The 13,476-nt window shown below is 41.2% G+C and overlaps 2 protein-coding genes across 3 annotated transcripts in view; one reads left to right on the plus strand and one right to left on the minus strand.

Moving 5' to 3' along the window:
• Window positions 1-7,336, minus strand: part of GPATCH2 (G-patch domain containing 2) — a 117,714-nt gene extending 110,378 nt beyond the window's left edge. For both annotated transcript variants that reach the window (XR_008840111.1, XM_056487630.1), the window contains exon 1: window positions 6,902-7,336. Coding sequence is in view for 1 of the 2 variants with exons in the window: in XM_056487630.1 (XP_056343605.1) it covers window positions 6,902-6,957 (56 nt within the window). In the remaining variant the exon portion in view is untranslated. The remainder of the gene's footprint in view (window positions 1-6,901) is intronic.
• SPATA17 (spermatogenesis associated 17) overlaps window positions 7,326-13,476 on the plus strand; it is a 90,708-nt gene continuing 84,557 nt past the window's right edge. Inside the window, exons 1-3 of the mRNA XM_056487631.1 lie at window positions 7,326-7,454; window positions 11,083-11,172; window positions 13,286-13,367. Coding sequence (XP_056343606.1) covers window positions 7,387-7,454; window positions 11,083-11,172; window positions 13,286-13,367 — 240 coding nt within the window. The 5' untranslated portion in view covers window positions 7,326-7,386. The remainder of the gene's footprint in view (window positions 7,455-11,082; window positions 11,173-13,285; window positions 13,368-13,476) is intronic.

A 13,476-nucleotide genomic window follows, 5' to 3' on the forward strand; every position in this document is an offset into this window, starting at 1 on the left:
GCTTAAATAAATCTCTTACAGCCCATTCTCTTGGTGATCCTGCAGCACAAAGCAAAAGGGAAAGAGAAGATGAGGACACTAATGCCTTGCACCATAGTTTATGATTAATTCCTTCAATTCAGTATTCCTAATCTGTATGGGTAACTATATCACTAAAATCAATGTAGCTCCTAGAGTGGACATACCAATTTATTCTAGATAATGGCATGAGTATGGTAGTACAATTGCCTTAGTTCCAAAATACTTCAAGATCAAACACAGCATATCCAGCTCTGATTTTTATACCTAAATGAAACTTGCCCTGAATTCCTCCCAAAAAAATGCAACACAGATGATGCCAGATCTAAAGACTAAACTCAAGAAAAGCGAACATCCTCAAGTGTTTTTGAAATAAAGGGATAACAACATTCTCAATGACTCTGAGCAGTAAAGGGATTTAATTTCCAGCAGACTATACCTTGACTATAATACACTCCTGCAATTAATCTTTTCTACTGAATATTGAGTCTCTTCACTGAAACTCCTGAATTAAGGTTTGTACAGGGCAGAGACTTTATTTGCCCTAAAAATTGCAGCCATGGTCCAATGTATCACATAACTGTATCAAAACTGCATCACCTCCTATGCATATCAGACAAATTAAAATTTTAATTATTTCAACATGCTTCCTTAGGATGATTACGAATGAGAATTTCTTGATCAGTTTGGGACAATGTAAGCTCCTCTGCAAGAGACTGAGAATGCAAACACAAACCACTTCAGCTCTCTATTTACACTGCACTTTCAACATGCCAGTGGTCCACATTAAAACTCCTTCTCCTGAAAACCCAAAAACTCCCTTTTGCTTAATTTTATCAGTGCTCTCATTTCTCCTGCTATAACTGAAGAAAAAAAACCTCAAAGGTAGCAGCAGCCAGACAGATTTCAGATTAACTGTTCTATCTCCAAAATTCAGAAGCATATTTTATTACAGCATTATTTATCAGAAAAACTCAATTTTGTAACTTTCTCTATTGTTCACAACCAGCTGCCAAGCTTGTATTCCAAACTTATGAAACAAATTTAATCATTGCTGCAGATGGAACTGTAACAAAAATATTTGCATTTGAAACAAGTTGAAAAATAACTACAAGAAGCATTAAGGACATTACCAGTGAGTATCAGCAGAGTTCAGTAAGACAAGAAATTTCAAAGGTTGTAACAATGAATGTAGAACAACATATTGAGGTACATAAAATACTAAGATGAGCCACAGTTCAGCACGACTCACATAAGGCTATAAAAATGCTGTTACAGCAACAGCCCACAGCTAGCAATAAACTGTAATGTCCTCACTAGGAGAGAATCCTGCTTTACTACAAGAAAATCCAGTTTGCCTACACTGACCTTTACATTCATCTCAAGCAATTTTAATGTAGCACACCAAAGGCTGACCCATTTTCTCTCTACCCCCACCAGAACAGATCGTGTAAGTCCTGTTTGCAGGAAAAAGCATAACTGCTTTCACCTGCTCCAAAACAGATCACACAGATTCTGTTCAGTATTAATATTCAAATTAAAAACCCTAATGGAAATAATGAGAACTCACTTTTTCAGTGAAAATTAAGTATCATTCACCTCTCACCTAAAGCACATAACAATGTAGAAATCTGACTACTCACAAAATATTTAATAAATACACACTGATGGAGAAGTTAATTTAGTTACACAACTCTAAAGGAGAGGCATTATCTTTTCCCAAACCAACAGCTACATTTACATTTACTTCCTAGTTCAATATCTTTTTCTGTTACACAGGACTGGGGTTTCTTGCAGCTAAATTTATGCTGCTTCTGTGCTTCATCAACTCCAAAAAGAACCATGAGTTTTGCTTCCTTCACAAACCATCTTGATAACAAGCTAAAAGCACAAGAAAAATCAAATAGTTCCTTCAACATCAGGATTATAAAACCTGACTTCCTATAATCTTCTCCCATCTGGATTCTCTGATGTCTCATAGCACAGCTGTACCCACAGAGCACCTTTATCTTCAGATAGGCACTAATTTGAATCCCATTTCTCCACCTCAGAAGTTATTTTCACAAAACATTAGAAGTACTGGTTTTCAGAGCTCTGCTTTATTAGAGTGTGACTGAAATCTGCATTGAAGAGGTGCAAGTATTTGGGAGAGAGCAGCACATGCTAAATCTCACTGCCTTACTTGAAGAATCTACAGATTCAAAAAAGAGAACTATCATGGCTCTTGGGGGACACAAAGAAGGAAGCAAAACAAAGCAACACAATTAAGAAAAAATTGTTTAAAAAGCTGGCAAGAGACTATGGTAGATTAGGAAACCACGGATAAACTTCTGTTACATAGAAGCTTATGTTTCCCTTCTTCCCTGGTAACAAGACAAGGAAATAGCCTCAAGCTGCACAGGGGAGGTTTAGAAAAACTTTATATTAGGAAAAATTTCTTCATTAGGAAGAAAAAAACTAGGAAAAAAAGGTCAGGTATTAAACCAAACTGCCCAGAGAAGTGGTGGAAGCACCAGTGAAAGTGTTCAAAAAAAGTGTGGATGTGGCACCTGGGGACACCACTGAACATGGCAGTGCTGGGGTAACAGTCAGACTCTGCCTCAGAGGTCTTTCAAACTGAAGTTGTGCCTAGACTATTTAAACTCCCTGTCATTCAAAAGCCATCTCTAGGAGGTGGACAAAGCATCCAGCTCCACAGACACATACCTAGTTATGTCCTTTGGCCCTACCTGCTGGACCACCAGGTATGCAAAGCTACACCACGAGCCATCCCCTCCATCCCATATCAACCATCACTGCAGGGCATAAGAGCTACCTACCAAAAAAACTCCATCCTTTCCTACTTCTGAGAATTGTCACTCCTGCAAAGACTAAGAGCCAACACACTGGCAACACGTTCAAAGTAAATCTGACCTGCAGACCTAAGAAACTTAATAAAAATGTGATTTTCATAACTAAATCAGAACAGACAGAAATGGTTTTGACCTTATATGAGAGAGGATGGACAGTTATGTAAGATGAAGACTCTTGAGACAAACCAGGATACTATGTTGAAGCACATCTATCTACAAAAAGAAAAAAACAAGCTCAGATTCCAGGCTACTTTTCATCTTCAAGGTATGCCAACTCCCATTCTTTTGTAATCTGTTATGTATATAAACACATATTTTCACAAAATAATAAAAGCATAGGAGAATTTTGAAAAAAAAAAAAAAAAAAAAAAAGAAAATTTATGGAAGTAACTGTTCCTCAATTAGAGACAGTTACTACACTTGCTCAAAATGTCTATAAACTTATTCTGTATCAAATATGCAGCTCCTATATATTTCAATACATACACTCACTATCAACATTTTATTCCTCCAATCACATATTAGACATTAATTCTTGGTACCAACTCTGTATTTCAGAAACTTCTTTAGAACCTTCTGGAGCTTCCTTACACTTGTCCACCAGCACAGGCTCAGAATAACATGCACAAAAGCAGCTCTGTGGAGAGGGACCTGGGGGTCTGGGTGGACAACAAGCTGTCCCTGAGCCAGCAGTGGCCTTGTGACCAAGAAGTCCAAAGGTATCCTGGGATGCATCAGGAAGAGCATTGCCAGCAGGTGGAGGGAGGTGATGCTGCCCCTCTGCTCAGCCCTGATGAGGCCTGGAATGCTGTGTCCAGTTCTGGGCTCCTTACCAAAGACATGGAGAGGGTCCAGTGGAGGGCTATGAAGATATCAAGGGACTGGAGCTTCTCCCCTCTGGGAATGGCTGAGGGAGCTGGGCCTGGTCAGCCTTAGGAAGAGATGACTGAGAGGGGACCTCATCAGTGTCTGTCAGTATCTGGAAAGGTGCCAAAAGGATGAAGCCAGGCTCTTGTCGATGACACAAGAGGCAATGGAGGTTACTTGAGGTCACCAGAGTCCCTGGGAGGGGTTATTTGAGGTCATCTGGGGTTCCTTGAACCCAGTTAGCACAGATGGTGCCTTATGCCTCTGCTAACTCTGGTTTGTTGCAGAGCCCAGACAGCTCAGCTCTGGAAACAAAAAAATGGGGGACTGCACAAGCTTGAGTTTCTGAACTTTGGGGTAAAAAGCAGGTTCAAGGGGGAAATATGTGGCAGGCAGTTTGGGAAGGCTGTACCTTCCCAGTACCTTGGTCAATGGGGAAAGGAAGAGGGCAAGGTGCAGCCAGGAGTTTGGGATAAAAGGAGGCTGAACCCTCTGAAGCCTTGGAGAGAAAACACCAGGGGTGTGTGCCCCAGTGAACTCTCTCCTTTTATTCCAATGAAGTTGTAGGACTCCTCTGCTTCCTTTTTGGAAATACGCCTCTGGTGCTTGTGGATTTTCCTGACATGAGGAAGAACCTTCTTACTGTGCAGAGACCAAGCACTGGAACAGGTTGACCAGAGAGAGTGTAGAGTCTCCCTCACCAGGGATATTGAAGAACCACATGGATGCAATCCTGTTCCATGTGTTTTGGGATGACCCTGCTTGAGCAGGGAGGTTGGACCAGATGACCCACTGTGGTTCCTTCCAGCTTGATCATTTCTGTAATTCCATTCTATACAATAAAAAAGTATTTCAGGAATGATGTAATTTTATCACCTATTATACTTCTGATCCCCCTAAAAATTAGGACCAGGCTAACTTACAGTAAGTACATCTGACTTTTCTAAAACTGCTGCTTATCTAAGAAGGCACAACAATAAATACTATCAGTCTACTCATATTTAACAGTGAAAAAGTGTTCAATACAGAGCAATGGCATACAGTCAGAAAGATGCTGACATGAACTACATTTAACAAGGCTCTAACAGAAATGAATTGGTCAGCCAGAAATGAGATTTGGAGCAATTTATCATGAGAGGGAGCAATTCTTGCAATCCCATTGCTGCCATTTACTGATATGCTTGCCCTTTTCAGAAGTATGACTTTATTAATTAATTGCCAAGGTGCAGAATCACATGATCTGTCAAATCATGGTAATATGCTAAAGTACCACAGTCATTATCAAAAGAATCAGAGTGCCCAGCAAGTATCCAAACTGCAAACTATTCTTAAATTGCCATATGAATTCACAATTTAAATTAAAAACATTCTGTTCTGAAGAAGCTTTACCACCCAAAGTGAAAAATTTTACTCTGTGACTTTTCTCAACATACTCCCCTCATTAGGATCTTAATGTTTTTAGAAAGCACAAGTTCTTAATTGTCTACATTAAGTATCAGACACTGTAAAAAGTATTTTCCTGCATCCCACCAAAACAGGTCTCCTTTAACAGTTTCTGAAATAACTTGTGAAAAAGAATAAGACTGCAGCTCTGAGGAGTGCTCAGATTTTTAATGGACAATATTTCAGTATTTTCCTCTGCACTGAATTCCTCTGAGCAGCTTACTAGCATAAGCAAAATCATTACTGTCTGATGACAATTACAGAAAAATATGCCTACACCTCATGTTGCTGAGGGCTACTCTAGAAGCCTCTGGAACTAAATTACTTTATGTAGACACAAAATAGTAAAATTTAAAGACAAATGACAGGTCAAATAAATAGTGAAGACTTTGGCAGAACACAGATACATGTTTGGAATGTCTTGGGCAATGTTTCTACTATATGCAGCATTAACACTGAATGTACACTGGAGTACACCTCATTCTCTGAAACATTCTGAATTACACCAACAGAAGTTGCTATATTTACACCAGGAAAATTTGGATGCCTAGTAACATCAGAAAACTTGTTCTAGCAAATAATTATCTGCTGGGCAGATAAAATCTCTCCTTGAAAGTTTTCTCATTTAAAAAACACAGAGAAAAAAATACACACAGGGAAAAAAAACTGTGGTATCAGCAAAAATGTAGGAGAAACGAAGCACTAAACTTTTTCATTCCTCTTCCTCCCCACCCTCAGAAAAGAAACAAAGAAACAGATGAAAGAAAATCTGTTTCAGATCTATTTCAAATCTATTTCAGCTGGGAAATCTACCAGCAGGTATCTGTATATGTAACATAGCCTCTAAAAGACGCTTACCAACCTTTGAAAAAACCCCACAAACAAAACTCCATCAGAATCTTCCTTGCTTCCATTAATAAGTGAAATGAGTGAGAAGCTACCCATACCAGTTGATACCAAACACATCACAAAGATACCTAACATGTCAAGAAGAAAATGAAAGGCTTCCCAGCTGGTTGCTTGGAACATCTTGCTGCCATCAAGTCTCTCCACTATTTATATCTTTATATCTTCACGGCTTTCTACTAACAGAACTGACATCTTCTATTCTGTTATTCAGCCTCCTTTCCTTACAGTGCTACAATAAAAATAATATGGCCTTTGAGGTCACTATGCTAGGATAGGGAATTACATAAAGCAGTAAATCTATGAACTTTTTTTGCAGAACTACCCACACTTTCCCTGCTCGATGGCTACAGCAACACTTGTTGATTCTTGGCTTGCAGGAGAAAAGCTTTAGAGCAGGAAACACACACCGACGGGATGCTCAGCTGCAAGGACTTTAGGCCTTACAGAGTCTACCACCACTGGAAAAACACAGGCAGGAAAACCTAACTAAGCTCAGGACAAAAGTTTTGATTTATCTTTCGCCAGCTGTCCTTTCCTCAACAGGGCGCGGAAGTTTCTTCCTCCATCCCAGCTGGCTCACAAACGCGTCCAGCCGCCGAGACGCGGCAGCGGCACCCCTGGCACCTCCAGCCCCTCGTCCCCCGGGCCCGGGGCGGGCTCCATCACCTTCCCCAGCCAAAGGGGCACAGCGGGCACGCCCGGCCGAGCGGGGCCAGCACTCGCCCCCGCGCTCCGGCGGTGTCCGGCCCTCCCGCAGCCAGCGGCTCCCGGCCGGCCAGGGCAGGGGACACGTGTGTCCTCCCCGGGCTTACCAGCTCTTCCTCGCCGCCTGAGCTCGGGTCGGGGTAGCTTCAGCGACCCGGAACATGAACCCGGCGCCTCCCCCGGCCGCTCCCCGAGGAGGCTGGCGCCGCTTCGCAGAGACTGGGCGAGGGGAGGCGGGCGGCGGCCGAGGGCGGGAGGGCTTGGGCCGGGCGGGGAGGGCGCGGGCGGCCGGCGCTGCTCCTCAGTCCCCCATGATGACAGCCCGGAAGCAGCCGCCGTACCGGAGGAAGCCGGACGCGACCACCTCGCCTCTTTACTTCCCTCGGCCGGCCGCTGCCCAGAGACGCCGCGTCCCCTCCGGCAATCTCGCCTCGGGTTCGGTACAGCTCCACGGAGCTCTCGCAGCACCCGGAGCACTGTCTGTGCCGGGCTGCGGGGCCGCCGGCAGCAGCGACACCCCCGCGGCCGAGCGCACTGGGACCGTCCCGTTGCCATGGCGGCAGCGTCTTGAGGGCGGGAGGAGGAAGGGAGCATGGCCGCCCTGGCCCGGCTTGAGGAGAAGCTGCAGAGACTCCAGGAGGAGTATTTCCTTACCCACAGGTACTTGGGCCGTGCCGGTGCTGGGGCGGGATACACCGCCTTATGCTGGGCTGGGGCGGACGGGCGGGTCCCGCTCTCCGCCGGCAGCGAGATGGAGGCGGCCCCGCTGGAAACTGTCCAGTTCTGGGCTCCTCAGGCAAGGAGCTCCTGGAGAATGTCCAGTGGAAGGCTATGAAGATGATTAAGGAACTGGAGCATCCCTCTTACGAGGAAAGGTTGAGGGAGCTGGGCCTGTTCAGCCTCGAAAAGAGAGGAGTGGAAGAGAACCTCATCCCTGTCTCCAAGGGAGGGTGCGGCGAGGATGGACCAGGCTCTTCTCGGTGGTGCCAAGCAATACGACAAATGGCAATGGGTAGAAACTGGATGCACTGCAAGTTCAATCTAAGTATGAGTAAGAAATTTACTATCCACTGACCGAACACTGGAACAGATTGTCTAGAGAGGGCGTGGAGTCTCCCTCGCTGGAAATATGCAAGAACCATCTGGACACAATCCTGTGCCATGTGCTCTGGGACGACCCTGCTTGAGCAGGAGGTTGGACCAGATGACCCAATGTGATCCCTTCCAAAGTGACCCACTCTGTGATTATAAGATTCTGTGAAACTGTTTCGTTTTAAAAATCCCTCCCACCGCCTTGTTCCTAAATATTTCCACAGCAATGTGAGGAGACCTGGTGGCCGCAGCACAGCATCTTTAAGGGGCCCGTTTATACACTGACAATACTGAGTGTCCTGCTCTTCTCCCGCGCCCCTGCGGATTTTGGGGGAAAAGGAGCCTCTGGAAACTCCTGATACGCGCTGAGCCTCGCAAATTCCGCCCTCTCCCTCCTCGGGAGCTTTCCCTGGTACCGCCTCTGGAGCCTCCCGCCTCTGTCCCACCCTAGAGGCGCTGTTATTCCCTGAGCATCCCTCAAGATGCGGCACGCCAGCCCTGCTCTCGTGGCTCACATCTGTGACTGTGCCTGGATGTTTGTCCCAAGGACACTATATATATATATTTTTTTTTAAATTATTTTAAAAGTTAATTGAAAGAAATCAGATCTGTTGCAAAGATTGAAATATTGAAAGAGAACAGATCAGATCTGTTACTCTTGTCGTTGCCAATTGGGATGGTTTGTGCTGAGTTTTCTGACTCCCAGAATAGTGGTGGCCAACTTCTCCCAGACCAGATTTTAGGAAATTAAAAGTTGTAAAGCTTACTTAAATATTGCAGAGATTTGTTCTATAAATCCTTTTACTCAGCTGCAGTGTTGCTGTATGTGTAATGCAGAATCTCAAGCATTAAAAAACACCAAACATGTTTAGCATAGTAGTGATTTTTTTCTTAACTAATTAATGAATCATTTATTTTTGAATCTAATTACAACATCATTACCATGAAAAACAAAGCTCCTGAACATCACTGAAAGTTACAGAGATCAAGTCCTGCCTGCGTGTAAAGTGTTGTGTTTTTCTGTTCTTTGCCTGAACTTTTGCTCATACTCTTGTGGCTGAACACACAGCAGTTCACTAAATAAACATCAGCTACAGGAGGCTATGCTTGTATTTCTCATATTTCAGGTTAGAAAGAACTGTCTGAGCCAGACTTGGCAATCCATTGAAGGGCAGCATGATTGATGTTTGGGGATTTGTTTTTTGGCAGAGCTCTCCAAAAATGAATTGTTTCCCTTTTAAGAATGGGCTATGATCTGTCAGTTTCAGAAAATTCAGATTTGCAGCTGGGAATGCAAATGAGAGGATTCAAAGAGTCCAGTGCAGCAAGTCTTAATAATGTTTTTCTGATCTTAATAACATTGTGCTTTATGTAGAACTCTGTTTATGTGAGAGATATGAGATACTCTAAAATGGCTTTTTAGGGAAAGCACATTTCTAGGGAAGAACTTGCCCACTGATACCACAATGCAAGAATACCATAAGCCTGCATTTTGAGAAATACCTTCAGCATGAGATTTAGAATATACAAGATCCATTACTTCATTATCTTAAGTGTTAACACAATTTTATCACTTGTTCAAGAACCTAGTTTTATTTACTGTAGAACTTGTATGTCAGGTGCTTAAGTAGGCCTTTTTAGCTTTCTGTTCAGCCTTTGAGGAGTATCTGTTACTCTCAAGAGCTTAATTGAAGCAGTATGACAACTGTGCAATCCTATCAAAAGGGCAGATACCTGCCTGAGAAACTTAAACCTTTAAACACTTCTGCTGGCAGGGGCAGCTGGATGTGTTTGTGGAACTATCCTGTGAGAAAAAACCTGTTGTTGGTTTGCTTCAATAAACATTATCCCATCCTGGCCAGGCAAGACTGAATGCCAGCTAGAAAATAAATTATCACAGTGTAAGAAAGGAGAAGGCTTCTGCTCTTCCAGAAGACTCTTGTCATTGTCAGGTGGGTAGGACTGGAGCTGGCACCTCTGACACGGCCATTCCCGCATCCCCTTCATTTCCATGCTGCAATTGTGGCCGCCTGTCCAAAATTGCTCCTACCCTTTTGATCAAAATAATTTTCCTCTAAGTAAAAGTATTCTGGAAAAATATTCTTCCTGTGAAGACTAGGAAGCTGCACAGGAAAGGAACAGGAAAACTCTCTAGCCAGTTTTGAAAACTATTAATTTTGTGATTTTAGGTTAAAAAGCCTGTTTCCCAGAATTTTCTGGCACTGAGAATGTCTGATGCACATCAGACAGTGAAAATTTGTGCCCATTTAATGTGATTTGAGAGCACATGCTGCACCAGATGATATAAAATGAGTGGAGCTAATGTTTCTTGATCTCTGGTAGTAAATCTGCAATTCATTTAATTTTCAGAAATATAACGAGGATAATCCTAATTTATCAGATAAACAATAATCTTGTTGGTATTTACTGAGGCAATTAATGTTGACATGAAACTATGTCAGGAGAGCTAATTAAGAAAACTAATTAATAGTAGCCTAATCATTATTTTTTGTCGGGTGTAACAAAGAATTTGGTGAGTATGTTCCTAATAAAAATAGGAAAGAATAAAAATCCATGAAAATTTAAATTGAATTTTAAGTTCAAAGACTTGACAGTTGCTGACATTTTGAAATAAAGAAAAGAAGAATAAAAGCTAGAGGTGATCTCATAGTTGAGTTCTAGCTCTCAACATTGAAACTCATAATGGCAATGATTTATTCCTGAGCTCTCTGAAGTCTCCTCCAGACTAACAATACATTTTTTTAATCTCTTAGACTCATGGTTTTCCTTACATGACTTTTAGCTTTGTCACAAAACCTGTAGATTCACAATTTTATGCAGTTATGTGACTTTTGTTGTAACTCAGACCTAATTATCATTAAAGCATTAGCCAAATATTTCACCTACAATGGAAGAAGTCCATGTGATATGGTGATATGTGTTGTATGGGAATAAGAAATACTCACTCCCAAAACTTACATTGTCTATGAGCTGCAATATTCTTTGTTGCCTTCACACTATGCAGCTAATGTAAATTATATTTTTCTGCACTACCACTGAATTATGTAGAACTAAAAGTGAAAAACATGGTGAAAAGTATCCCAAGCTGCCACAATAAAACATGTTTAGAATAATTTTTTTTTGCTTTGGTTCTACCTTACCATGCTGAGAAGTATTACTGCTTTTATATTTTCAGAGCTATAGATGAAGAGAGAAAAACCAATTACAAAGCTGCTGTCAGGATCCAGCGCTGGTTTCGAGCATGCAGAGTCCGAGCCTATCTGAGGTAGTATGTTAAGCTTATCTTAATCCATTTTCAGTGTTGAATTTTTCCTCAAAATTTCTCTTAGTATTACTTGATTTTAATAAAATTGGAGCATTTGGAAAAAAAAAAAAAAAAAAAAAAAGGCAATAACTGTTATCCAGTTTTTCAGCAGAATTAAATATATGCGGTGGCATTGTAAGAAATAGTTTTTACTTTCAGAACTGTATAGAATTAAAAAGGCATGATGCTAGAAAGCATGAAAATTGTCTTCAGAATAGATACACAGTATTGTTTAATAAATCTTGTTTTGTCTGGAAGAGAAAGAAACAAATAGATGTCCCTTGGATATGCTGTTTCCTAGACTTTTCATATAGAATCGTAGAATATCTTGAGCTGGAAAGGCCCACAAGGATCTTCCAAGTCCAACTCCTGGCCCTGCACAGGACAATCCCAAGAGTCACCCATGTGTGTGAGAACAGTGTCCAAATGCTCCTTGAACTCTGGCAGGCTTGGGCTGTGACCACTGCCCTGGGAAGCCTGTTCCTGTGCCCAACCACCCTCTGAGTGAAAAACTTTTTCTAATACCTGACATAAATCTTCCCAACCCATCTTCAGGCCACTCCCTTGGGTTTGTCACTGGTCACCAGAGAGAAGAGATCAGGGCTTGCCTCTCTGCTTAGCCATGTGAGGAAGGTGTAGATTGCACTGAAGTCTTGAGTCTTGATCGTGGAGGTAGTTTCCAGCCTTAGTGATTCTATGATTTTATAGCATTGTTACAAATTTCCTTGAAACTGTGGTTGGTCCATTCTCCCAAAAAGTCCTCTTCCATTTTTTATGTCACAAACCCAACTGGCCAAGCTCATCTGCTCAAACTTCTGTGTCTCCATAAAACAGGGTGGTTGAAGGAGAGGGATTGTTACATCTTCTAGTTTGACCTCCTGCCTTTTGTTAGTAATTGTATATCAACCAGACCTACTGTATGAAACCTGAAGAATTATTAGCTTAAATAACATTTAATACTTAATAGCCCCTATTTCTCTCATAGGATGATAGGCTGGAGTCATTATGTGCACTTAGAAGAAATGTACTTAAGCTGTGCCAGAGGAGGTTTGAAATAAAGTTTCAATAAAAGAGTGATTAGGCATTGGAATGAGTTGCTTGGGAAGATGGCAGAGTCACCGTCCCCTGAAGTTCAAGATGTGTCTGGATGTGGCACTTGGAAATATGATTTAGGAGTGATTATGGTGCTGCTGGGTGGACAGTTGGACTAGATCATCTTGAAGTTTGCTTCCAACCTTGATTGATTCTATAATTCTGAGATTGTCTCTGGCTTACTTAGGGGCACAGGCTCAGTGTAGCCAATTCTCAATGATCTGAATTACCCAAAGACTGCCTTCAGTGAGTGGAGTGCCAGGCTTATAAGTTTGATGTCCATAGTTTGGTGGTATGAATGATCCCCTGTACAGCTTTTTCTAGGCAGTCCCAAAGTAATGATTTTATCATTTTCTGCAAAAATCTGTGTGACATCAATTACGAAACTTTTAGAAGCAACATATATGTCCATATACAAATAAATGAATAGATAAATAAATTAAGGACAAAGTAAATATTCACAGTTAATCTATGTGTAATTTTATAAAAGCAAAAAGGTGTCTAAAAGTGAATAAAACATCTAAAAATTCAAGTACCAGTAGGTTTTTTCAAATATTTAAAAATGGTACAGCTGTGAAAATGTTGCATGTGACAGAAGAAATCCTGAACTGGTCAGATTTGTTGGTTAAAACCATGAAAATAAAACAATTCATTATGCAAATTAAATTTGTAAGGCTCTTTCATTAAACTTTTCCAATAGTATACAGGTAAGTTTGCAGTAACCCATGTTTTCCAAAAACAAAAGCATGTGTTTATGAATAAATAGACTGTATATAATGGTCTATGTGTGTGTGTATATATATGTATATGTATATGTATATGTATATGTATATGTATATGTATATATGTGTATGTATAAAGTATGCTTGTAGTGGTTATTTGTATGATGCATAATGCACTGTATGTTATTTTTATTATTATGAAAAGTTAATTGGTCTGAAGTCTGAAAAACCAATTGTTTTGTTAATATGTTTCATTCTAGACATCTGAGCAAAATGGCAATTTTGATACAGAAATGGTGGAGAGGTTATCTAAGAAGAAAACACTTCAGAGAAATAGTGGAGGTAAAAAAGTACTTTTTAAAATTTTGTTTGGTTATTTGTAGAATACGTAGGAATAATTCATTCACTCGTCATGAAATTAAAAAGACGAAACTCAATCCTCTATACACAC

The sequence above is a fragment of the Oenanthe melanoleuca genome, chromosome 3 (genome assembly GCF_029582105.1).
Source record: "Oenanthe melanoleuca isolate GR-GAL-2019-014 chromosome 3, OMel1.0, whole genome shotgun sequence".
Lineage (NCBI taxonomy): Eukaryota > Metazoa > Chordata > Aves > Passeriformes > Muscicapidae > Oenanthe > Oenanthe melanoleuca.